Source organism: Elephas maximus, chromosome 2, assembly GCF_024166365.1.
Source record: "Elephas maximus indicus isolate mEleMax1 chromosome 2, mEleMax1 primary haplotype, whole genome shotgun sequence".
NCBI classification, from domain to species: domain Eukaryota; kingdom Metazoa; phylum Chordata; class Mammalia; order Proboscidea; family Elephantidae; genus Elephas; species Elephas maximus.
The window spans coordinates 152,751,211-152,776,174 of record NC_064820.1 but is presented as its reverse complement, the minus strand read 5'-3'; the positions used below and the strand labels follow the sequence as shown (position 1 = coordinate 152,776,174).

At 36.7% G+C, this 24,964-nt stretch overlaps 1 protein-coding gene across 1 annotated transcript in view; it reads right to left on the bottom strand.

The window, feature by feature from the left end:
• Positions 1–24,964, bottom strand: part of UBE2D2 (ubiquitin conjugating enzyme E2 D2) — a 52,469-nt gene that overhangs the window by 2,977 nt on the left and 24,528 nt on the right. The window contains exons 2-6 of the mRNA XM_049873792.1: positions 12,714–12,777; positions 5,444–5,475; positions 5,287–5,364; positions 5,096–5,201; positions 353–446 (exon numbers count right to left, since the gene is read on the bottom strand). Coding sequence (XP_049729749.1) covers positions 353–446; positions 5,096–5,201; positions 5,287–5,364; positions 5,444–5,475; positions 12,714–12,777 — 374 coding nt within the window. The remainder of the gene's footprint in view (positions 1–352; positions 447–5,095; positions 5,202–5,286; positions 5,365–5,443; positions 5,476–12,713; positions 12,778–24,964) is intronic.

Genomic DNA, 24,964 nt, shown 5'->3' with positions numbered 1-24,964 from the left:
TTGGAATTGACTTGATGGCAGTGGATTTGGTTTTTTTCATACTTAAGACATATTGGATCTTAATGAAAAATGCTTGATGTCAAAAGTCAAGCATAAGATATAACGCTGTTGGAAAAAGTACTATAGAAAAGTTTTTACAGACAGCAAGAATCATATGAAACAATTAGGGATCCTAAGATCAGCACTGTCTACTTATAATACTTGGGACAAATATTCCTTTCTTGTCCCCGGGAGAGTATTTGAGAGCTTCATTTTAAATACCTGAAGCATCTTCAGTCCTTAATTAAGAAAGACTTGAGACACAAACATCCCCACCCAACCAGACACCTTTCTGTCTGGAGGTCATACTTACTTTTCTCTATCTGTTTTGTAGATCCGCGCAATCTCAGGCACTAAAGGATCATCTGGATTGGGATCACACAACAGAGAACAGATGGACAAGAGTACTAGAAAGAAAAAAGTGTATAAATTAATAGAAGATAAAAGCAAAGAGTTGGGAGAACATGAGATACCGAACCTATTTATATTGTAGTACCTAGCAGTTCTGTAGCTTTATAATAACAGTAACCAACCAAGACTTAAAGAAACTTAGGAAGCTAGGCCAGACAGGTGAAATAACTTACCCAATGTCCCTGGCTAGTGAGTTATGAGAATGGAATTAGAACCTCGGTCTTCCAAATCCTAGACCAGGAATACTTTTCTGAGCCCGTAAAACTGAATTTTTAGAACCCCATGTTCAGGGGTGAATAGCTTCCAAAATTCCAAAGAAAGTACATTATGGAATACTCTTAGTCAGAAATGACAACCATGAAATCCAACAATCACTGCTTTCTCAATGGCAGGTATCACATTCAGATAAAATGAATTTGTTTCATTTTAAGTTGAAAGCAATTAGCACTTGCCCCCCAATGGGGTTGGCCACATACTTTATATTATAGAGGACACAACATACGATTTAGAATCTCATCTAAGCCATTTCCTCAGTGACAACCTGGAACGTAACAAATTATTACGGCAAATCTCAATCGTATAATTTCCTCTGTTCAAATCTGTTGTTAACTTACATATTCTTTATTGAATGGAAAGAGAGGGCCAATGTCAGTAGCTTCTGACATAATGAAATAAATTCCAATTGTTCTATTCTGATGCTAACAGAACTCAGCTATCTTATTTCTCTCTAATGCTTTTGCAGCAAGAGGCAATGACGCTGACCTATTTACTCCCAAAACATCAAATTCAGCAGAAAAAAGATTTACTTGTTTTCCTATCAAATCAATTCTGTAGAGATCAAGGGCTTCTAAGAGGTGAAGAAAAAGTTAACATGCCCTTTATCATTCAGTTTGGTAACAAAAAAAGCTATTTTCTTGCCTTAAGAGTATATGGAAAATAAAAACATCAGGAAAGATGTTTTCTGACTCTTCATTCCTGTTGCCCACAATTCTGGCAGATGGCATTCCCAAAACATCTTCTCTTCCCATTGTCAGGTGCTATCACCTGATGCTCTCTCTTCAAGCATAGAACATTCTAACAGCAATTAGGAAAGATCTCATGTATTTCCTGAAAATGACAACAGGGAGTTATACTTTGAATATTCATGAAATTGTTGACTATAAAAAGAAGAAATTTATCTAGCCTATCAAATTGGCAAGAGCACAACTGATTCTTCACCTAAAATTAGTAGACAGATTACTAAATTAGTGTTTGTTATAAATTCTCTTTACTTACTCTCCTAAATGCTCTAACAAGGCAACTTCGAAAAAGATTTTTAGTTTTTCTGATTTTCCTTCCAGGAAAGGAAGGGGAGGATGGATATCTAGACATGATAAAAGGATTCTTAGTATACTACATCCAAAAACCAAAATTCGCTGCCGTCAAGTCGATTCTGACGCATAACGACCCCGCAGGACAAAGCAGAACTACCCAAGGAGTGGCTAGTGGGTTTGAACTGCTGACCTTTTGGTTAACAGCAAAACTCTTAACCAAAGCTCCAGTATACTACAAAAAGGCTCCTTTAATTTCTGGAAAATTGATTTTGGCTTATACTTCACTCTCTCTGGGCAAGAGAATAACCAACTCCTATTTCCACAACCTGCATAGGCTCTTCACTGAAGTGACTAGACTTTCAACTATATACATTCTTCATCAGTATAATATGCTCAGAATATATTCATTTTTATTAGTGTCATAACTCATAGTCACTTCCGGTTCTAAAAACAATCTAGTGGCTTTATAGCATACTTATCTGCTTCAAGTTTTCTGTATTTTATGTCCTTAACATATATCTTCAAAGTGGAAGCAATTTTGGATCAAAATTATTACCCTCGAAAACAGACTATTTGTTAAAGGGATCATTAATGTCACACAAAGAATTTCCTAGTCAAGGCCTGTCACAGAGCTGGTTGCCTATACGTATGTTCAATTTAAAAAAAGGAGTCATTAAAATATTAAACCTAGATAAGTTAATACAATCAAATTCAACAAAATGGCACTCCACTTCTTTTTAAAGATATCTATCCAGATAGAGAGAACACCACAAGTCAAATAAACTAATAGCCCTTATGATTTAAAATAGCTGAAAAATCAACAATAAGCATGGCGAAAATGGAAAAAAAAAAAAAAAGAACAAGCCCCTCCCATTCCATTTCTCTGTCCCATTACTAGGTAATTGTATTTCCACTGTTACTTGGTGAAGAGCAATCAAAAGGACCTTCAATAGCCCAGGATATCACAAGAACAACAGATATATGTTCTGTGTAGTACTCCTTAATAAGAGGTGGAGTTGAAATCTGAACATAGGCAGGTGGATCCAGAATCAATATTCTTTACCATGAAACTATGTTGTGTTCTGTCTAAATGTATGCATTAAACAGTAAAATATAAGCACACAGAAAAGGAAAACAAAAACGTTTTCATACATCAAATTTCACCACCCAAATACCAAAACCAACACTATTTCTTTCTAGCTATTTTAACATACTTTTTCACACAGTTCAAGTTACAATGTACACAAATGGTATACCCTGATTTTTTCAAATATAATATTTCCTCATTTTCCACAAAATTTGTAAATAACAACAGTCTATTAAATTGACATGTTAGAACTGATTTACTTCTTCCTCTACTGTTGGATCTGTAAGTAATTTCTAATTTTCAGAAATAACACTGTCACAAATATACTCGCATATAAAGCCTCTTCAGCATTTGGGACTGTTTTTTAGGACAGATGACTGAAACAAGAATTACTGGAGTCAAGAGCAGCCATCTAAGATACTCCACTGGTCTCACCTTGTCTGAAGCAAGGGAAAATGAAGAAAATCAAGGACACAAGGGTCCAAAGGACTAATGGACCACAACGGCTACAGCCTCCACCAGACTGAGTCCAGCACAACCAGATGGTACCCAGTTACCACCACTGACTACTCTTAACAGGGACCACGCTAGAGGGTCCTAGACAGAGCTGGAGAAAAATGCAGAACAAAATTCAAACTCACAAAAAAAGACCAGACTTACCGGCCTGAGAGACTGAAGAAAAACCCCAAGAGCATGGCCCCCAGACGCCCTTTTAGCTCAGTAATGAAAAGTCACTCCTGAGGCTCACCTTTCAGCCAAAGATTAGACAGGTCCATAAAATAAAATGAGACTAAAGGGGCACACCAGCCCAGGGACAAGGGCTAGAAGGCAAGAGGGGACAGGAAAGCTGGTAACAGGGAACCAAATGTTGAGAAGGGGGGAGTGTTGACATGTCATGGGGTTGGTAACCAGTGTCACAAAACAGTATGTGTATTAGTTGTTTAATGAGAATCTAGTTTGTTCTGTAAACCTTCATCTAAAGTACAATTAAAAAAAAGAAAATTACTTGGTCATAGGATAGATGAATACATCTTTTAATACATATTCAAAGACTATTTTATAGCAAACAGCTATACAGATCTATATTTCTACCTTTGCATGAGTGCCCATTTCAATATACGTCACCAGCACTTTGTCTCCTTTTTTAAAAGATCTTTGTTAACAAAAAGATGAAAAAGGGAGACTTATTTTAATGTTCACTTTGGGATCTGGGCCCCTCCCCCCCACCCCCACTGATATGTGTTTTTATTTTAAAAACAAAAAGCATTCATTGCCACTGAGTTGATTTTGACTCATGGGTAACCCATTATTATATCTGCCGTTTATTTCCCGAATTTGTATTTTGACTAACTTTTCCTTTAAACAAATGCTTTTGTTTTTTACAAAGGCACTTCTAGTGATCTCTCTTCTTTCATCACTATTCAGATTATAAAGTTGAGATTCTATATTCATTTTTGTTTTCTTCTATAAATTATGGTTTAGTTTTTAATTCACTTGTGATTTCATTTGGACATAATGTTGAGAGGTTGTACCACCTCAAATCAAAATATAAAACAATGATAATTAACTAACAGCTCAGTCTACTGATAATAAAAAAAATTCCCAACCTACTCATGTAATCAGGTCTCATTTAGAAGAACTATTGGATCTTTCATCACAAACTTAGTAACCAACTTTACACATTTCCAAACACACACACTATACCAAAGATTAAGATGCTCAAATAAAAATTTATATTAATCTGACCACCTTAAAGGATAAGTCTGCTCCTGACGGAAACAGGAACAGATTCAAAAGTGGGTGAATTCTTTAACGGTTTGTATACAAATTCACCTATATTTTGTTTTTTAATTACCTAATATCTGTGTTTATATAGCACAAGCTTTCCTCTAAAAGGGCCATTTCCTATTCTAGAACTATGTCTATTCTTTCCATTCATGGATCTCAAGGGTGGAAGAGACATAATGTCTTCTATTCAAACCATGCTCTAAAAACATTCATGTCAAGTAGCCACCTTCCAACCTAAGCTTGAATAGCACAATGGACACTGTAGTCATCACATCAAAGAATATCTATGCTTGAAAGTTCAACTCTCTTCAGTTGACTCAAGGTCTATTCAGAATGAAGGAGGATTGTTACCTCCTCTTAAAAGGTATGAGTAATCTTTTAAAAAATGAATAACCTTAAAAAGACAAAAAAACAAAAAATGTTGCTTCATCTTGGTATCAAATACCCATTCTGTTACCTTTTGAAATAGTTAGTGCTGGAGACCACTGTGACCGTAGAATATCAAGACAAATGCTGCCATTACTGTTAATATTTGGATGGTAAATTCTTGTTGTAAATGCAACCTATAGAAAAAAGAAATACTTTTTGTAAGCTGGTTTATTAGTATCATAAAAAGCACATAAAAAGCAATCACCACATCTCAATTACCTTAGGTGGTTTAAAAGGGTAATCTGTCGGGAAATGAATTGTCAAGAAAAATACTCCACCCTGATAGGGACTGTCATTCTGTTGATGACAAAAAAAGTGGAATTAAAATAGGCGAATTATTGAAACCATTTATTCTGAAATTCATCTGAATACTTACTGGCCCCATTATTGTAGCTTGCCAATGGAACACTGAAAAAGAATAACAAAATCATCATGAAGCAGTATACACACTGTACCTGTACCATACTAACATATTGCTCCCCATCTAATCTCAGTTTATTTATGAGCAATTTAATAATGAGTCCTGGGCAGAATGAGAACTCTAAATCAAGTATGAATCTAAAGAAGGAAAAAAATGACTAGAACAGTCTAGAACACTGATAAGGTAGCTCAATGAAATTAAGTACTTGGTTGCTAACGCATCTTGAAAACTCTTGTCAGGGAAACAAACTTCTTGACAAGTCCAAAGTTCGATTTTTAAATGAGCATTTCTTTACCTCAAAGGGTAAAAGCAGAACCAAAAGATTCACTCTTTGATGTGTTATATCATTAGCATTACCCCAACACTACAACATACAACATACTCCTTTTATAATGCTAGTAGAGGGGAGACTGGTAAAGTCAAGGTAGGCAATACTCAAATTCGTATTTTTAGTAAAAGCAGTGATTTTTGCAATGAAATAAAATTCCTAAGAGCTCTTGTGTGTCAGTCTTCAGAATTACTGGCCCCTCAACAACTAAAGAAAACCCAAGATTGATTACAAACTCTAGGGATAACCTCAGTAAATTATAAACTTGTTTAACAGAGAAATTTTCTCTTCAAACTGCAAAAAATGGCACTTATTTCATTTCTAAGATGGCATCACTAGGTACAGCACAGAGCTCAAAAAGCCAGAGTTTTTGCTTCTAAGGAACCTAACTTAGCACTCAACAGTCATACTAGGATCTGGGCAAAGTAAGGGAAGTTGTCACTGGAATTTGAACAACCCAAAACAGTTAACTCCTGCTACAAGGCAGACATGTGAAGACTAAGAAACCATATGAAAATCCACTGGAATGTCAGTCAGTCCAAATTCTTCTGACTTTCTGCATATAAAATTGTCCCTATAATTGGTTTGTCCCTCACTGGGACCTGAACCCACATATAGCAAGCAGCCTGTCTATTAGGAATTAAAGGCAAAGGACAGATACTGCTGAGGCGCTCTCTCTCCTTCCTAGATTACCCATCGCCAGTACTCACCTTCTGCCAACCAATTTTTTTATGGATTAAGAAGCTAAGGAGAAAGTTACTTTGAGCCACTAAAATTGGTCCTAGTCTCTTCAGCAAAGGTCTTATAAAAGGTCCCTGAGCCTGGTGGTGCAATGGTTAAGCACTGGGCTAACTGAAAGGTCGGTGATTTGAACCCTCCGGCAGCCTTGCAGGAGAAGGATGTGGCAGTCTGCTTTCTTAAAGATTTACAGCCTTGGAAACCCTATGGGGCAGTTCTAACCTGTCCTATAGGGTCGCTAGGAGTCATTACTGACTCTATGGCAATGGGTTTTGTTTTTAATGTCCTGTTTATAGGGAAAAACAATCTCACTTGGTTTATAAACATACTGACAACTGGAATAAATAATCCCTAATAACAAGTCTGAAAACATTATTAGGCAAAAGGATGACCCAACTACAAGTCAAGAGACCTGTTTTAAGTCTTGCTCTTCCACTTAATCCTTTTATGTTATTTAATTTTATGCAAATAAGGAGGATATAACTACACTTGCATTCCTGTCCAAAGTTGCAAGAGTCAGATAAGGTAATGAGTAACAAGAAAGAACTTAGATAATAAACTATAGAAATACTGAGACATATTAAGAAAATAAGTTAAATTGTCCATTTATCTATTTAAATCTTAATTCTTTCTTTCTAGTCTCTTTAAGGCCAATCCTTTTCCTTGCTTGCTAAAAATACTACCAGGCTTAAGGAGTTATTAAAACCCGTTGCCATCGAGTCAATTCTGACTCATAGTGACCCTACAGGACAGAGTAGAACTGCCCCCATAGTTTCCAAGGAGCATCTGGTGGATTCGAACTGCCGACCTTTTGATTAGCAGCTGCAGTTCTTAACAACTACACCACCAGGGTTTCCTAAGAAGTTATTAGGAAAATTTAAATCAGAACAAATTCTTGGCTAAAGATAAAACTGTTTTTTTTAATCATTCCCTGTTCTTCCTACCAACAAAAAACAAAGCATGTTTTATGCCTTATGATTAAAAACTGGATAACCTAGACCAACCAAGAGGCTTGGAGCAGAAAAGCCAAAAAGCTGAAAACTGGAACAGTTAAAATTATGGAAATAATACCTTTCCTAATAGAAGATGAGGAAAGATCAATATTTGCAAGTAATATCGCAATCTCTTTCATATTTGGTACTCCAGGAAGTTGAAGATATTATAAAGAGCTCTTATAAACGACATCAACAGATTACTTCATATATAACCTGTTTGGTTAGTAAGTTGTATCTGTATAATATTCCCCAACATAACTAAATGTATATAAACGACTGGCATTCAAATCTCTGAAGTAAAAACAACACAACTTGTTAATACCCAACTTTGTCTTCACTGTTATAAATAAAGGGTAAAATACCACTACCAGAAAAATGAGTGGAGATACACACATAGGGCTTAAGTCTTTAAAATAGGAGTGACAAGGAAAAGGAAGAAGAAATTGCTAACTTTAAGGCACCAGAGACCAATGATATTTACGTCTAAGTACAATGATTTAGAGTATCAACGACAGAAAGATAAACTAAAAACAAAGTAAGATGAATTTAATTAACTAAAGCATTTAAAGACCCACCACTAAAATCTTTACTTGAGTACTCTGCCACACTGGTTAAATATAAGAATACCTATGGAGTCACTGACTTGGGTATCCCTCTGGAACCCTCCTAAGACTCCTAGCTCTATTAGGCAGAAGTATAAATAAGGAAGAAGGTAGTGAGAGAATATCTAATCTACCTCAAATTATAATGGTTCTGTAAATAGTTCAAGAATTACCAAAGGTTCCAGTTAGAAAGAACTCCAGGAATAGTAACTGTATAAGATATTGCTATATTTTACATAAACATCTATTTTAAAAACCTTTAAGGATCAAACTCAGGAGCTGTTCAAAAAAAAAAAAACGCATGGTACTGAATTAAAAACTAGTTTGACACAGTCAAAAATCAAACAAAGCTACTACTACCACCTTGGTTTGAGAGGCTGTCAAACCAAATTATGCAAACTGAAAGCTACAATCTGTTTTATGAGAGTTTAAATGTGACTGTCACAGCTCAGTGATTACCCTACAGTACTATGGATGAAACCTTGAGGTTAAAAGGGATAGTAAGAGTATTTGTTACAGTTTGAGCCTGAATCTCAGGAGACCTGTATTCGAATGTACAGATCTCTGGGGAGTAGCATTCATCAAGTGTTCAAAACAAAAGAATATGAAGCAGATTATTATATAACTAGTAAGTCTTCATCTCACCTTTTTCTTTCAGGAAGTACACCTCTTCCTGCTTATCAAATCTTTATAGAAAAATGGGGGGAAAGTTTAATGGTACAACAAAATCTGGATATTTTAAAATAAAGTCAAGTCTTCTACCTTTATTCTTACACTAAATATCAGTAACATATGGTGCTGAAGCATTTGAAAGCTAGGCAGCTCAAAAAGTTTCATTTTGGCTGACAGTTTCTTACACTGAAGGTTATACTCTCTGTTTTATAACAAAAGATGATGAAAGTATATTTAGCTATCCAATTACTTTGTGTTTTTAACCTTACGTGGTTTATCATGAAGGCCCGATCAAGATTTTTTTTTAAACAGTAATTTGTCCTCAAATGTTCTCGAACACTCACAACACTGAAGTATAATTCTTATCAGCAAGCAATATGATCAAGCTTAAAGTTACACTGTCTCTAAGGAAGAGACTACTCTCTTTGAGAAAGTAAATACTATGTTGACGGGTTAAGAGTATGACTACAGATACTCAAAAGTTGAATAGGATAACTAGGAATTAGAAGTTAAAGTTTTAAAATATAATTCACATACCATAAAATCCACCCATTTAAAGTGTACAATTCAATGGTTTACATTCACAGACTTGTGCAACCATCACCACAATCAATATAGAACATTTTTATCAGTCCGAAAAGGCAGGCTATACTGATTAGCAGTCACGCCCCATGCCCCCCAAACTCATACGTAACCATTCATCTATATTTTCTCTGTGGATTTGCCTATCCTGGACATTTCATATAAATGGAAACATGTAATATGTAGTCTTTTGTGAATGGTTTCTTACATGTAACGTTTTTAAGGTTCATTCATGTTGTGCCATGTATTAGTATGTCATTCCTTTTTATTGTCAAATATTTCATTGTATGGATATAACCCCATTTATTTATCCATTTATAAGCTAATGGGTATCTGGGTTGTTCCTACTCTTTGGTTATTATGAATTATATACTTCTGTGAACACCCATGTAGAGATTTTTCTGTGGATATATACTTTTATTTCTCTTGGGTATATACCTAGGAGTGGAACTGCTGAGTCACATGGTAATTCTATTTAACTTTTTGAGAAAATGCCAAACTGTCTTCCACAGCAGCTATACCATTTCACTCTCCCACCGGCAGTGTATGAGAGTCCAATTTCTCCACATCTTCGCTAACACTTGTTATTATTTGTCTTTTTTACTAGAGCCATTCTTGTGGGTATGAAATGATAAACATCTTTTCATATGCTTACTGGCCATTTGTATATCTTTTTTGGAGAAATGTCTATTAAAATCCTTTGTCCATTTTTAAACTGGGTTATTTACCTTTATATTATTTCTATTTATTTTCTGAATACTAAAATTTATTGCAAAAAACTTCTCATTCTGTGGGTTTCTTTTCACTTTCTTCATGGTGTCCTTTGAAATATGTTTTTAATTTTGATGAAGTCCAACTTATCTATTTTTTCTTTTATTGTTTGTGCTTTAGAAGGAGTCTTATTTAATATTCCAGGGTAACAAATTAGTGCTAACTATGATGGACGCACAGTAAAGGCAAATTAGTTTACAAAAGAGAACTTCAAAAATAAAATCTAGTCCCCAGACTCCAAGCACTTTTAATTAGGGTTAAGATTTTTGGCTACTCTCAATTTTGAAAAACTTACCTAAAACAAAACCACTTTTTCATTTGAATGGAAAGACGATACTCATGCATGTGGACCATAAGATATGGTGGAAGGACAAAACTAGAATCAGAAAACCTGAACTTCCAGATCCTCTCACTGGACTCTTCTTTAAAATAGTTTAAAATTTCTTCCTCACTCACTTAAAAGGGTTGTTGCGAGGCTTAAATAAGAACGCTTGAATGGAAGCACTTACACCATTTTCTATGGTTTAAACTCTTTCGTGACTTGTGGAACACAGAGTATCCCACACACTTTTTATATGCCTCTGGAGTTCTTTGGGAGTATACTTTTCCTGCTGAAAGTATTTGCTTCCCTCCAGTGGGGATCTATGTAATGGTGAAAGGTGAAAGAAATGTTCGTTGAAGTAAAATAGCTGGGATATTAGGTAAAACCAGAGGTGCCCCATGTACCCAAAAAAAGGGTGCCCTGCAAGCCTGCTACCCAAGACTGGTGGGCCAGATAGGTTCCCACAAATTATGTATTTTCACATAATCTATTTCCCAAAATCTATATTACCAGGCAAAAATTTAAACACACTCACTAACTCAGCATGCATTCCACAACTGAAAATGTACAGTATCAAAAAAAAAAAAAAAAAAAAATCAAAGCAGAAAATAAGTCTTGAAAAGGGTTAAGTACCTGATCTATCCTATTTGATACCAAATACTATAGTTACTCATGTGCTTAATCTTATAATTTACAATATCTATTTTGTCTGTAAAACAATCCCTGTAAAAGGGCCTTACTTTGATTCTTAAGGATTTAGCAAAAACCGTAACATTCTTAATAAAAATAATTTTAAACACACACTTCTATTTTGTTTTAAATTACAAATTTCTCTTACACACTTCTCCGAGTATACTTTTTTTCTATTTGTAAATATTACAATTTTTTGTGAATGAATTTTGTGTCATACAGCACTCTTATTTCAATATTCTTTTTTTAAAAAGCTAGAAAGGATAGGGAAAAAGCTGTGTTGAGACAAAGTAGAACAAAAAGAAAATTATTACCCAACTTGTGCAATAAGATCATCTGATAAATTATTTTACTCAGGATTAAGCAAATGAATTGGACATTAAAAAAAAAAACAACTAAATAATTCTATTATGAAAACATTCTGCATCCCACTTTGAAATGTGGCGTCTGGGGTCTTAAATGCTAACAAGGGGCCATCTAAGATGCATTAATTGGTCTCAACCCACCTGGAGCAAAGGAGAATGAAGAACACCAAGGTCACACGACAACTAAGAGCCCAAGAGACAGAAAGGGCCACATGAACCAGAGACCTACATCATCCTGAGACCAGAAGAACTAGTTGGTGCCCGGCCACAATCGATGACTGCCCTGACAAGGAGCACAACAGAGAACCCCTGAGGGAGCAGGAGATCAGTGGGATGCAGACCCCAAATTATCATAAAAAGACCATACTTAATGGTCTGACCGAGACTAGAGGAATCCCGGCGGTCATGGTCCCCAAACCTTCTGTTGGCACAGGACAGGAACCATCCCCGAAGACAACTCAGCAGACATGAAAGGGACTAGACAGTGGGTAGGAGAGAGATGCTGATGAAGAGTGAGCTAATTATATCAAGTGGACACTTGAGACTGTGTTGGCATCTCCTGTCTGGAGGGGGGATGGGAGGATAGAGAGAGTTGGAAGCTGGCAAAATGGTCACGAAAGGAGAGACTGGAAGGGCTGACTCATTACGGGGAGAGCAAATGGGAGTACAGAGTAAGATGTATATAAACTTATATGTGACAGACTGACTTGATTTGTAAACGTTCACTTGAAGCTCAATAAAAGTTAATAATAAAAAAAAAAAAACTATACCTGCCTTGTAGTATGAGCCAGTAGAAAGAACAGACACATATATCATATTTACTATTATTTTACTTAAAGGACAACAGGTAAATATTCAAATATTTTACCCCAGGGAAATACCCAAAGGATATAACAGACAAATAATGGACCAGGACAACTACACACAGACAATGTCTGCCAGAAGATGTTCAAGACATAATAAATAACACAGAAGATAATGGGGTATACGCAAGACTGAATCTTCTACAGACAAGTAAGGGTAAACACTGTCTCTTCCCTATAGCATAATTACCTCTTCACACAAAAATAACTTTAAGAGATATATACTCATTCGTCCCAGAGCTCCCCAGAAGCAGACTGTTCTGCTGTTTTACTTCATCACTCCTGTTAAGTACTTACTATCATCTCCAACAGGACCTGCTGAACACTGTGCTGGGGGGTCCCGTGCCAGGTCATTCAATTCCTTAAGAAAGGAGAAAGAATTTATTAAACATAAATCTAACTTTTATCCATTAACAAAACATGCACTGCTACTAATATTCTGTCCTACCAGTGTAGCGCTTTTAGGAACACTCCTTCAAAGTCAGAGAGAAGTATATTAGTGAATCTTTATCTGAAAGTATTTCAGATTCTTGAATGCACGTGCCTGATTTAAAAAGTGAATCATTTTTGCTTTGTTCAGAGTTTAGTAGGTAAATATGATAAGAAAGGTAAACAGCTATTATATACTAAAGAGCCATAAAAACCATTTTAAAACAAAAATTTATTATTTTTCAAAAAAGATTCAGGACTATTTTTGTATCTCAGGTTATATGTGGGATAGGCTTTCAAAGCTATATAAATGTTCCAAATTATACTGGATTGTCTGACAAGATGTTGATATATGCTTACAGTTGATGTTTATACCAAAGTTCTAAAGGTAGTAGGAAAAAAAAAATTTTTTTTAATACATAAAAAAGGTTGACTGAAGTAACAAAATTCATCATAAACCTTTGTAATCAGAGACTGACCTACCTGCAGTAATGCCAGTTCCCTTAGTTATTTTAACCTAAGAGTCCACAAACTTGGTATTTGTTACTGAGAAGAGGTATCTGAGAACCACAAGGCAGGAAATCATACTATATCCCTTTCCCTAGGCTTGCTATCTGAGTAAAAAACAAGTCCTAAGGACTAATTTTATATTAAAACAATTTAACATTAGTATTTTAAAACTACAACAGTAAAAACAGTAAAATCTAATATTTTAGAAGTACAATAAAAACTATTTAAAATCTTAATAGGGTTATATAAAGGTGTGATTATATTATTCTAAATGTTATATATCTTTTAACCTTTTAGTGAACAGCATATATTTGCTTCTCCAAGTTCCTTCCTCAGAAGCTAACCTAGTCAATCAGCAATTTTAGTACATCAATTATGATGTTTTATCCTATTTATAAATTTGGAACACAAAGCATAAAGTTCAGAAAGAAAGTTTTTCAAAAAAGCACAGAGACTGAGATAAAGACAATATATACTTTTTCAAGCATCTCAATTTTTGGATTTTGTGTGTCCCTACAACAGATTCCTTGCCCCATCTCCAGAAAAAATAATGGCCTATGGTGCAATTCCCATTCCCAAATGTTTGCAATTCAAGTGAGTATAACTAAGAACACTTACTTGATTGAGAGCACAGAAGTTACCTATTCCTTTTGACCGCCATAGCAATAGGTTGCTATTAAAATATAATTTGAATTTAACAAGCTATTCTCAAGTCATGTCATGTTCATTAAATGGTATTTTACTCGTGATTTATCCTTAATCTTTTGCTCCTATCAAAGAATCACCTTTTTCCATGTCAAACGACATCAAGAGAGCTGAGATTTAACCAAGTTGAACAGAAGACCCATCGGACCATTTCATGAGCCAGTGTGATGCAATTAATTTAAAAAATTTAACCTACGCTTAGGCTGACAGACATTAACACACTCATTCAACACTTCCTTGGTACAAGACACTGATATGAATGAATCTCAAAAGCATAATGCTAAATGAAAGGCACAAAAAGACTATATACTCTAAGATTCCATTTATATGACATTCTGGAAAAAGCAAAACAATAGTAAGAGAAAGTAGATAAATGGTTCCAGGATTTAGAGGGAGTTGGAGGGAACTGATAACAAAGACATATGAGGAAAACTTGGTAGAAGTTGCATGACTGTGTGTACATTTGCCAAAATTCAAACCATACATTCAAAATTGGTGAATTTTATTGTATGTAACATGTATCTGTCTTGGAAGAAGTATAGTCAAAATGCTCTTACAATCAAGGATGGCAGGACTGCCTCTCATGTACTTTGGACATGTTATCAAGAGGGACTGGTCTCTAGAGAAGGACATCACGCTTGGTAAAGTCGAGGGCCAGTGAAAAAGAGGAAGACTCTCAAGAAGATGGATAGAGACAATGGCTGCAATAACAGGCTCAAACATAGCAACAACTGTGAGGATGGCGCAGGACCAGGCAGTGTTTCGTTCTGTTGTACATAGGGTTGCTAAGAGTCAGAACCAACTTGACGGCATTCAACAACAACATATATCTCAATAAAGCTGTTTTATTAAAAAAGCATATAGCCATTCATCTTTGTGTACATACAAAATATTTCTGAAGAATACACGAGAACCTAGTTAACAGCAAGTGACTGCAAAAAGGAAACCTGCTTTGGGGTGATGATAGGAACTGTATGTATTCTTTTTATTCCTTTTGAATTTTATAACAAATTTATGTGTTGCCTATTTGAAAAATAAATTACCCTTTCTGACTATAAATGTAGATCAAAATACAATAGTTATTAAAAGCTGTTACCATTTCCTCACTTATATATAAAAAGACAAAAAATTCTCATTGCCGTCAAATCGATTCCGACTCATAGTGACCATATAGGACAGAGCAGAACTGCCCCATAGAGTTTCCAAGGAGTGGCTGGTGGATTTGAACTGCTGACCTTTTAGTTAGCAGTCATAGCTCTTAACCACTGTGCCACCAAGGGCAAATGTACAGAGACCAAAGTTTCTTAGTAGATGGGAGGGAGGGGAAAAGGTGAGGTTATTGTTTATGGAGTGGAGCCCTATGTGCAGTGGTTAAGCGCTTAGCTGCTAACTGAAAGGTTGGCAGTTCAAACCCATAAGCTGCTTCACAGGAGAAAGATGTGGCAGTCTTCTTCTGTAAAGATTTACAGCCTTGGAAACCCTATGAGGGCAGTCTGACTCTATGAGTAGGAATCGACTCCACAGCAACAAGTTTTGGCTTATTTCTTATAGAATATTGAGTTTTGGTTTACAGTGATGGAAAATCACACTGATTAAGGGTAGGGTAGCACAGATGTTTAATGCAATTGCTGTCAATAAGTTGTACACTATAAAAAGGATGAAATGGAAAAAGTTGTGTGGCAGATATATTTACCAGCTGAAACCAAAACGCATTGCCATCAAGTCAGTTCTGACTCAGTGACCCAGTAGGACAGAGCAGAACTGCCCCACAGGGTTTCCAAGGCTGTAAATCTTTAAGGAAGCAGACTGCCACATCTTTTTCCCATGGAGTGGCTGATGGATTTGAACCGCTGGCCTTTTGATTAGCAGCGAAGCTCTCAGCCACTGCCTACTAGGGGTCCTTAGATATATTTACAATAAAGAAAAAAAAAAAAAAAAAGAGTTACTACTGAGGCTGCTTAGGAACAAACAAACACTTCGTGGGATTTGGTTTCTTGGCTTGGAGATTTTAGGTCATGGTTTCACGAGATACCCCAACTAAGTGGCCTAATAGTGTGTTTAGTGTTTCTGTTCTACCTCCTACTTAGTTGCGCAGTACCCGGAGTCTTAAAAGCTTTTAAGCAGCCATCCAAGAAACAACAGCTGGTTTCTATTTGCCTGGAGCAACAGAGGAAAAAGGAAATTCAAGAACAGAAGAGGAAATGGAATGCATGTTTGGTTGCCTCCTCGAACAACTAACTGCCTCCTTCGCCAAGAGACCAGAAGAACTCGATGGTGCCTGGCTGCCATTACTGAACATTTTGATCAATGGTTCTAGAGAACACTCTTGATCAAAACGGGGGAAATGCAGACCAGAATTTCAAATTCTCATAGAATCCAGGCTTTCTGGAGTCATGGAGGCTGGATGAACCCCTGAAATTATTGCCCTGAGATAATCTTTAAACCTTAAACCAAAAATATCCCCTGAAGACTTCTTAAAACCAAACTATCATTTAGCTTAACTAGTAAAGAATGTCTGGTTTGAGCACGGAGCTCTTTTAAGATCTACCAATACGGGATCAAATTGACAACAGCAACACGGAAATTAGATAGGAAACTCAGGGGGCACTAAGTTTATGTTAATAGAGGAGGAATGACTCAGAAAAGGAGGGTAAGAATGGTTGTACAACTTGAAGAATTTAATGAATGTCACTGAACTACACATGTAGAAACTGGTGAACTGGTGTACTTTCTGCTACATATACCCTCAATAACAAAAATAATTTTACATTAAAAAAAGTCTCCATCTAAGTCAGACAAATATTGTATCCCACTTACATGAGATATCTAGAATAGGCAGATGCATAGAGACAATCATTTATTAGTGGTCACCAGGGGCTTGGGGGAGAAGGAAGTGGGGGAGTTATTATTATTTAAAAGTACTGAGTTTCTGTTCAGGGAGATGATAAACATCTGGAAATGGACAGTGGCGATGCCTGCACAACACACTGACTGTAATTAACGCCAATGAATTGTACACTTAAAAGTGGTTTAAATGGCAAATGTTTTGTTACATAAATTTAACAATAAAATTGAAAAAAAAAAAAAAAGTCACCATCTAGAGGATAATCTAAATAGTGAAAACCCAGTTAGACCGAATAAACACACAACCTACAAAATTCATGTCCTTACGGCAAAATGAAAATTGAAGTTGAATGTTACAATCTGAAGTGATCTGAACAGAACACCTGGGCAGAAAATAATACCCTAATATGTCTGGCCTCTTTAAAACAAAGGTTTAACAGCTGACTTTATCATTTGGCTTTATCCCTATACCTTAATTTCTTCTATTTTCTACTCTAAGAGAAATTTGTATATTATATAGCCTTGCATATTACATACTGTGTATTATACAGAAAATTATACATTACTAAAATTGAAGGAATGCGCCCTGGTGGCGAAGTAGTTAAGTGCTCGGCTGCTAACCAAAAGGTCGGCAGTTCGAACCCACTAGCCACCGCTTGGGACGAATATAAAGATTACAGCCCTGGAAATCCTATTTGGCAGTTCTACCCTGCCCTATAGGTTCACTATGAGTCAGGATCAACTCCATGGCAAACAACAGGACTGAAAGTAGAAGTCCTGGGCAGCACAAACACTTTAAGTGCTTGGCTACTAACTGAAAGGTTAGCAATTCAAATCCACCCAGAGGTGGCTCAGAAGAAAGGCCCAGCAATCTACTTCTGACAGATCACAGCCACTGCAAACCCTACGGAGAGCAGTTCTACTGGCACACAAGGCACCTCCATGAGAGGACTGAGAGTAGGGCTAGGATCAAGCTTAAAACCAAGAAATTATTTTCTTTAATGAAAAACATTTCTGCAGAAAGAACGATAGAGAAATATAGCACACATAATTAAATTTGGAAAAGAAAATCCTCATTTTCTAAAAAGATTTTATATTCTAACTTTCTCTGAAATCTGAATGTCTTATTTTGGGAGCAAATTGTTATTTTACTACATAGGTCTCAATTTAAAACATTTCTTTGTTGCTGTATATTCTAGGCCCCTTGTTTCTAGCTATGTAGCAGAACTAAAATCTTTGAATATTAGGAGTTATAAACAATTTTGATTCTCTGCAACTATGTTCCTCATCTTAGATGAAACAGCCCCAAACCTTATGCCAAACAGTTTAATTATTTTCAAGTAAAGTTTAACTTGCTCCGAACTTTTTATACATTTCCTAATAGCTTTTTGTTCTCAAGAATATGGCATCTAATCCAGAGATACAAGAGAAAATAATAATGCTTTACACTTGTTATGAATTGAATTGTGTCCCCCCCAAAATGTGTCAACTTGGCTAGGCCATGATTCCCAGTATTGTGTGACTGTATCATTTTGTGATATGATATGATTTTCCTACATGTTGTAAAATCCTACCTTTATGATGTTAATGAGGCAGGATTAGAGGCAGTTCTATTAATGAGGCAGGACTCAATCTACAAGGTTAGGTTGTGTTTTGAGTCAATCTCTTCTGAGATATAAGAGAGAAGCGAACAGAGAGACAGGGGACCTCATGCCACAAAGAATGAAGAACGATGAGGGGAGCTCATCCTTTGGACCCAGGGTCCCTCGGCTGAAAAGCTCCTAGACCAGGGGGAAAAAAGCCTAGATTGCATTGAAGAGACTTTTGGTGGAATTATGGATGTCAAACGCAATGCTGGTGAGGACTCAGAAGGAAGTGAGAAGAACTTTTATGCTGGAGACGGCGCTAATGGTGAGAAGCAGCAGCAGAGAGGTGGCAGCAGCAGAACCGGGAGACCAGCGCAAGATAGTGTAGGAGCTGCAGTGAGAGAGCCGAGTGCCTTTGGCTTCCTGGCAGAGTATGGTGCCACTGAGCACTTACTGGTGAAACTAGGCTTGCCAACCCCCGGAGCAAGAGAGCTGAGCACCTTCTGGTCGAAGTTTATTGGCAGAGTTGGGTGCCTCCAGGTACTTATTGGTGGAGTTAAAGAGCTTCAGAATACTTGCCCCAGCAGGGCAGATGCTTAGTCTGAAAGCTCTGCTGAAACCTGTTCAGCATAATGACACACAAGCCTCTGCTGACAGACAGTGGTAGCTGGGTATGAGGTGCATTGGTCAGGAATCGAACCTGGGTCTCCTGCATGGAAGGCAAGATGCCTTCTTACCACCAATGCCTCATGCCTTTTAGTATAAAGACAGACAAACTGATGTAAATATACACAATATCAATCTTTCCTAAACTGAGTATAAGCAGAAGTGGTAACCTTATCAGATATTAAAGTCTGTGCTCCCTTAAAATATTCAAGTCAACTAAAAGTATAAAAAATACCCACCCATAAACCTACCACCCAGGTTTGCCCAAACTTAACATTGCCACATCAACTTTAGATCTTCAAGCAGTCCCCTGTGCACCCTTCCTGAAGAAATGACTACCCTGAGTTTAGTGCTTATCATTCCCATTCACTCTTTTATAGTTTTCAACGTGTCCACAGAAGTCCCTGGGTGGCGCAAATGGTTAATGCACTACTAGGCTGCTAACTGAAAGGTCGGAAGTTTGACACGCAGAGGGGCCCTCAGAAGAAAGGCCTGTCAATCTACTTCCAGAAAACCATCCATTGAAAACCTTATGCAGCACAGTTCTATTCTAACACACATGGGGTTGCCATGAGCTGGAATTAACTAAATGACAACTGGTTTGGTTTTCTGGGGGAGGGGGTATGTGTCCATAAACAATGTATGGACACCCGGTTTTAAACTTTTATCTTAAAAGTTACACTGCATATATTCTTCTACACTTTGCTTTTTCCTCAACATATGGGTATGTTTTTCCATAAAGCTTCCAGACTTTATATTGCTGTTTATTTCGCTACTCTATATCTAAACCACATGGACTCTTTCTTCAGTTGATGGACATTTAATTTCCTCCCTATTTTTCACTATTAAATATTCAGATAAATATTCTTGTTTATTCTTATAAATTTCTCTAGGTAAATACATCTAGAAAGTACCAATTCCATCCTTTTAATTATACTTTTCTTGTTAACTCTACAGTTAATGTTTCTTACAATAAATTATTTAAATTAGTTATTTGTTTCAATCATTAAAGAAGAAATTTCTTCTAAATGGATCACTATTTTCTCCATTAAAAAAAAAAAATTACCTGTTGCTCACTTCAATAATTGGTTCTACAAGAGAAATGCGTGGAGATTTTTATACTGCAAATACTGAAAACTAATCATCCATGAGGGCTGTAAAGGTTATTCTATAACCTGTTTATGCTTTCAGTAGGGGCAATGAGCAGAATTTACATTTTCCAAGTCTCAACTACTCTTTGATGTTTCTCATTCTACTCTTAAGTAACTTTAAAGCAAGTTACTCAACTCCTCCAGATCAGAGTTTTCATATCTATAAAATAAGATTAGACTAAAGGTGAATCTTCCCCAGCATAGCTTAGTTATGAGGTTTAGAGGTCAAATAAGTTTGGGAAATGTAATTCACATCCTTATACATTAGAATACTCAAGGGTCTAAAGAAGTCCTAAAGACCATGGTTTCAGTGAACATCTAGGTCCACTGGCATAACAAAGTATATTAAGAAAAGGTTCTGCATCCCACTCTGGTGAGTGGCGTCTGGGGTCTTGAAAACTAGTAAGTGGCCATATAAGATGCATAAATTGGTCTTAACCCACCTGGAGCAAAGGAGAATGAAGAACACCAAAGACAGAAGGAAAATATGAGCCCAAGAGACAGAAAGGGCCACATAAGCAATACATTTCATCAGCCTAAGACTGGAAGAACTAGATGGTGCCCAGCTACCATCAATGACTGCCCTGACAAGGAAAACAACAGAGAATCCCTGATGGAGCAGGAGAAAAGTGGAATGCAGACCTCAAATTCTAGTAAAAAGACCAGACTTAATGGTCTGACTGAGACTGGAGGTCATGGCCTCTGGTCATGGATCCCGGACTCTCTGTTAGCCCAAAACTAAAACCACTCCGGAAGCCAACTCTTCAAAGAGTAGACTGGACTATAAGACATAAAATGGTACTGGTGAGGAGTGTGTTCTTAGCTCAAGTAGACACATGAGACTATGTGGGCAGCTCCTGTCTGGAAGTGAGATGAGAAGGCGGAGGGGGACAGGAGCTGGCTGAATGGACACTGGAAATACAGGGTAGAGAGAAGGAGTGTGCTGCCACGTGCACGAAGAGCGACTAGGGTCGTATAACAATCTGTATGTAAGTTTTTGTATGAGAAAGTGATTTGAATTGTAAACTTTCACTTAAAGCACAATAAAATAAAGAAGTCCTAAAGAAAACACAACTGTATGAACACAGAACCAGCCTTCACTTTTCCTCTTGGCACATTCCCTTACGCCCCAACCCCAACTAAGATTTTATTCTCACGAAATGCCTAATGTCTGTGGAAAGGTCAGAAATAAGCCTGAAGAAAGCAAGAAAAACATTTTCTTATATTCTAGAAAAGGAAATTTTATAGTTTTATGAATAAAAGTCTTTTAAGCATGAGATAGAAAAACCTACACAACTCTGCTAAAATGGTCCTACATTTTCTCATATTTACATCTTATCAACCCCCATCTGGACTATAAACTTCTTCAAAATGTTTTAAGATAATGCTTAAAGAAAGCTCATGTTTGACTAGCTTATAATATATGGTCAATACAACATAAATCCTCCTTCCAGGGCAGATTACATATTTCTATTTATTTTCAGAGATACATATAACTTTTTTTTTTTTTAATAGAAGTAGCTAGAAAATCCTACTTGTGTGACAATGTTGACACGGTGTCTAGTTATGATTAAAAAAAAAAACATAGCTCATACTTAGTTTCTGACTTAAAACTGTTTTTCCAGGTTACTAAGAGAAAAATTTTTTTTTTCATGAAGAAATGATATGCTATACAGAGATACTACAAAATGTAATTTGTATAACTTAATCTTTTATACTACAAAATTCAGATAAACATCAAGATTATACTATCCATGTGACAACGCAGAAAGTAAAACTAAGCAAGACCTCTTATGAACCCTGGTGGCATAGTGGGTTAAGAACTATGGCTGCTAACCAAAACGCCGGCAGTTCGAATCCACCAGGCACTCCTTGGAAACCCTATGGGGCAGTTCTACTCTGTCCTACAGGGTCACTATGAGTTGGAATCGAATCAACGCCAACAGGTTTGTTTTTTTTTTAATCACTGTTTAAGGAGTCCATGGGTGGCATAAATGGTTAAGCTTTTAAACACCAGCCAAAAGGCTGGTGGTTCGAACCCATCTAGTGGCGCCTCAAAAGACAAGCCTGGCAATCTGCTTCTGAAAGGTCACAGCCACGAAAACCCTATGGAGCAGTTCTACTCTGTGCACATGGGGTTGCCATGAGTCAGCTGACGCAACAGCAGCTATTTAACAAGCAGGAAAAGTCAACTATGGGAAAAACGGTTTTAAAAAAGTTAGTGAGTTCAGTGAGTTTATACTTTATAAGATATTCCTATAAATTACAATTGAGTTACACAGCATTCAAATTTGCTTGATATGTTTACCGCTTCACAAAGAAAAAAGCAGTAGGAAACTTTTTAAATGCATATACTAAACCCAATTATGAACCTGAGGTTAAAACAAAAAAGCCAGACCCAAGTTTATTTTTACCTATCTTCACAATTACAGTTTTAAAACACATGAACACCAAACATTTCAAATTAAAAAGATTAGTGTTATCCTATCCCTTTTTTTAGGATGAAAAAAACTTTTTTATTCCCCATAGATCTCTGTCTTTCTCCAAGCAGCTACACTATGCATTTACTGAAGTATACAAATCTAGTATCATATGTTGTACTATATAGTTATGTTCCATGTTCAATTTTTTATCCACAACTATCAAAAGTTAACTTCTGTGCACTCCACCTCTACCCCTTGAATGTTTAATTATAACTCCTCAAGTTAGAGAACAAGATTCACTGTATCCCTCAGGACCTGGAACATAAGAGGCACTCAAATGTCTGAATCAGTGGATGAATGCCTAGCACAAGTACCAAGTAGAGTTGGTGCTCAAACACTTGCAAATGAGAAGATAAACATAAGCATCTGAACAACTTCCAAAGGAAGTCCATTTCACTCAACCTAATCACTATGTTGGGAAACAGAAAGGGAGCCTACAGTAGTGTACAAAATACATTAAGATTTAATTACTGATCCTGAATGGAAAAGACATTTTGGGGTGAGATTAGATAACACCAGAGAACAAGCAGTTTCTTTGAGCACTTCAGCAGCATCTATCTAGATGGAAATGTTCTGCCATAATTAAAGACAATATTCTCTGCTCGTTACTGAAGATCGAAAACCTTCCCTAGACATTACTCTACCTGTATGAACTATCATTTACTAATTTAAACATCCTCCCCCCTTAATTCATTGGCCTTTTTAAATTCGATCAATTCCAGTCTCTAGGAATCCTCTGCCTGGAATACTCACCCCACCTCCCATCCCCTCCATATATTTCAGTCTTCATTTAAATGCTGCTTCCTTAGAGAGGCCTTCCCAGAAGTCTGCTCCTCACTTTCATTTGATTTCTTGCTAAATACTATAATGGAAAAGTGCCAATTGCTTTAACATTTAGCATAGTTCGTATTTATCTGTGTGATTATTTAATGTCTCTTGACCCAGTGACAAATAGGGATCTGACCTCCAGCTTTTTATATAGTGCCTGGTCCATGGAAGTACCCAGTAAATACTTCTCAAAGAACAGAGAGTTACAATCACACACAGTAATTTTAAGTACCTAGAGAAAGATAATGCCACCTTTTGATTGTGAGGTATATAGATAGATATTACATTTTAACTTACCTAAAATCAGACTGTATATTACAATCAATGGTATGTCAGGTTAATTAACAGTATTTTTTTTCTGTACATGGAGCAGTAGTACAAAAGTAGTACATATAATAGTGGTACATCTTTCAATCAATGGGACCTTAGATTTAATGAAGTAAGTCACCTGGAAAGGCAATAATCTCCTCATTCCCTGATACTGACTGCAGTCACCAGATCATACATCTAATGACGTACCTGTTTGGCAACCAAGGCCAAAGTATAAAACAACTGAGTAAATGACAGATAGGATATGAAAATCACAACTCTTCCAGTTAGGCTTCTGTAGTAAGTAGGGGGGACAAAACTGTTAGGGAGGTATACGTGGTACTAAAACAAAGCAGGCAAACTTTTCCACAGACGTTCCTTCCTACCAACCCTTGAAGCTAATGAGCAGTGGTTCAACTCCACACAGGATCAGTGACTGAGGCAGTGAACTCCGCTCTCTATTGCTGTGTCAGGTAGATGTAAAGAGCCTATGTGCTAGTAATAGACAGATGGTAGAGCATCTATAACAAAAGGTTCAATCATTCACTAAGCTCCAAAGAAAACACTAAAATGCTAAGAAGAGAGCTTCCTTCCTGATATCTGGATGACCAAGATCTCCACTGCCAGCTGAATTCCACCTTCATCAACAACTACACAGACAACTAGAAACCTAAAGATCTTACTTTGTCAGGGTTCACTGCAACACTCATCTATAACACTAATCACCATGTACCATAGTTCCAAACTTGAGAAGATGGAAAGAAAAATTACCGCTTGGGGCTGGCAGTGGTTAAGCACTGGTTGCTAACTGAAAGATCAGTGGTTCGAACCCATCATCAGGCTCCACCGGATAAAGATGCAGCAGTCTGCTTCCATAAAGATTTAGAGCCTTAGAAGCCCTATTAGCCAGTTGTACTTGGTCTCATAGGGACGCGAAGAGTGGGAATCGACTCAATGGCAATGGGAGTATCATTACCATGGCATGCCTCAGTGCTACATAAAGCGGCAGGATAACAGGGACCTCAAAAAAGAGGCAA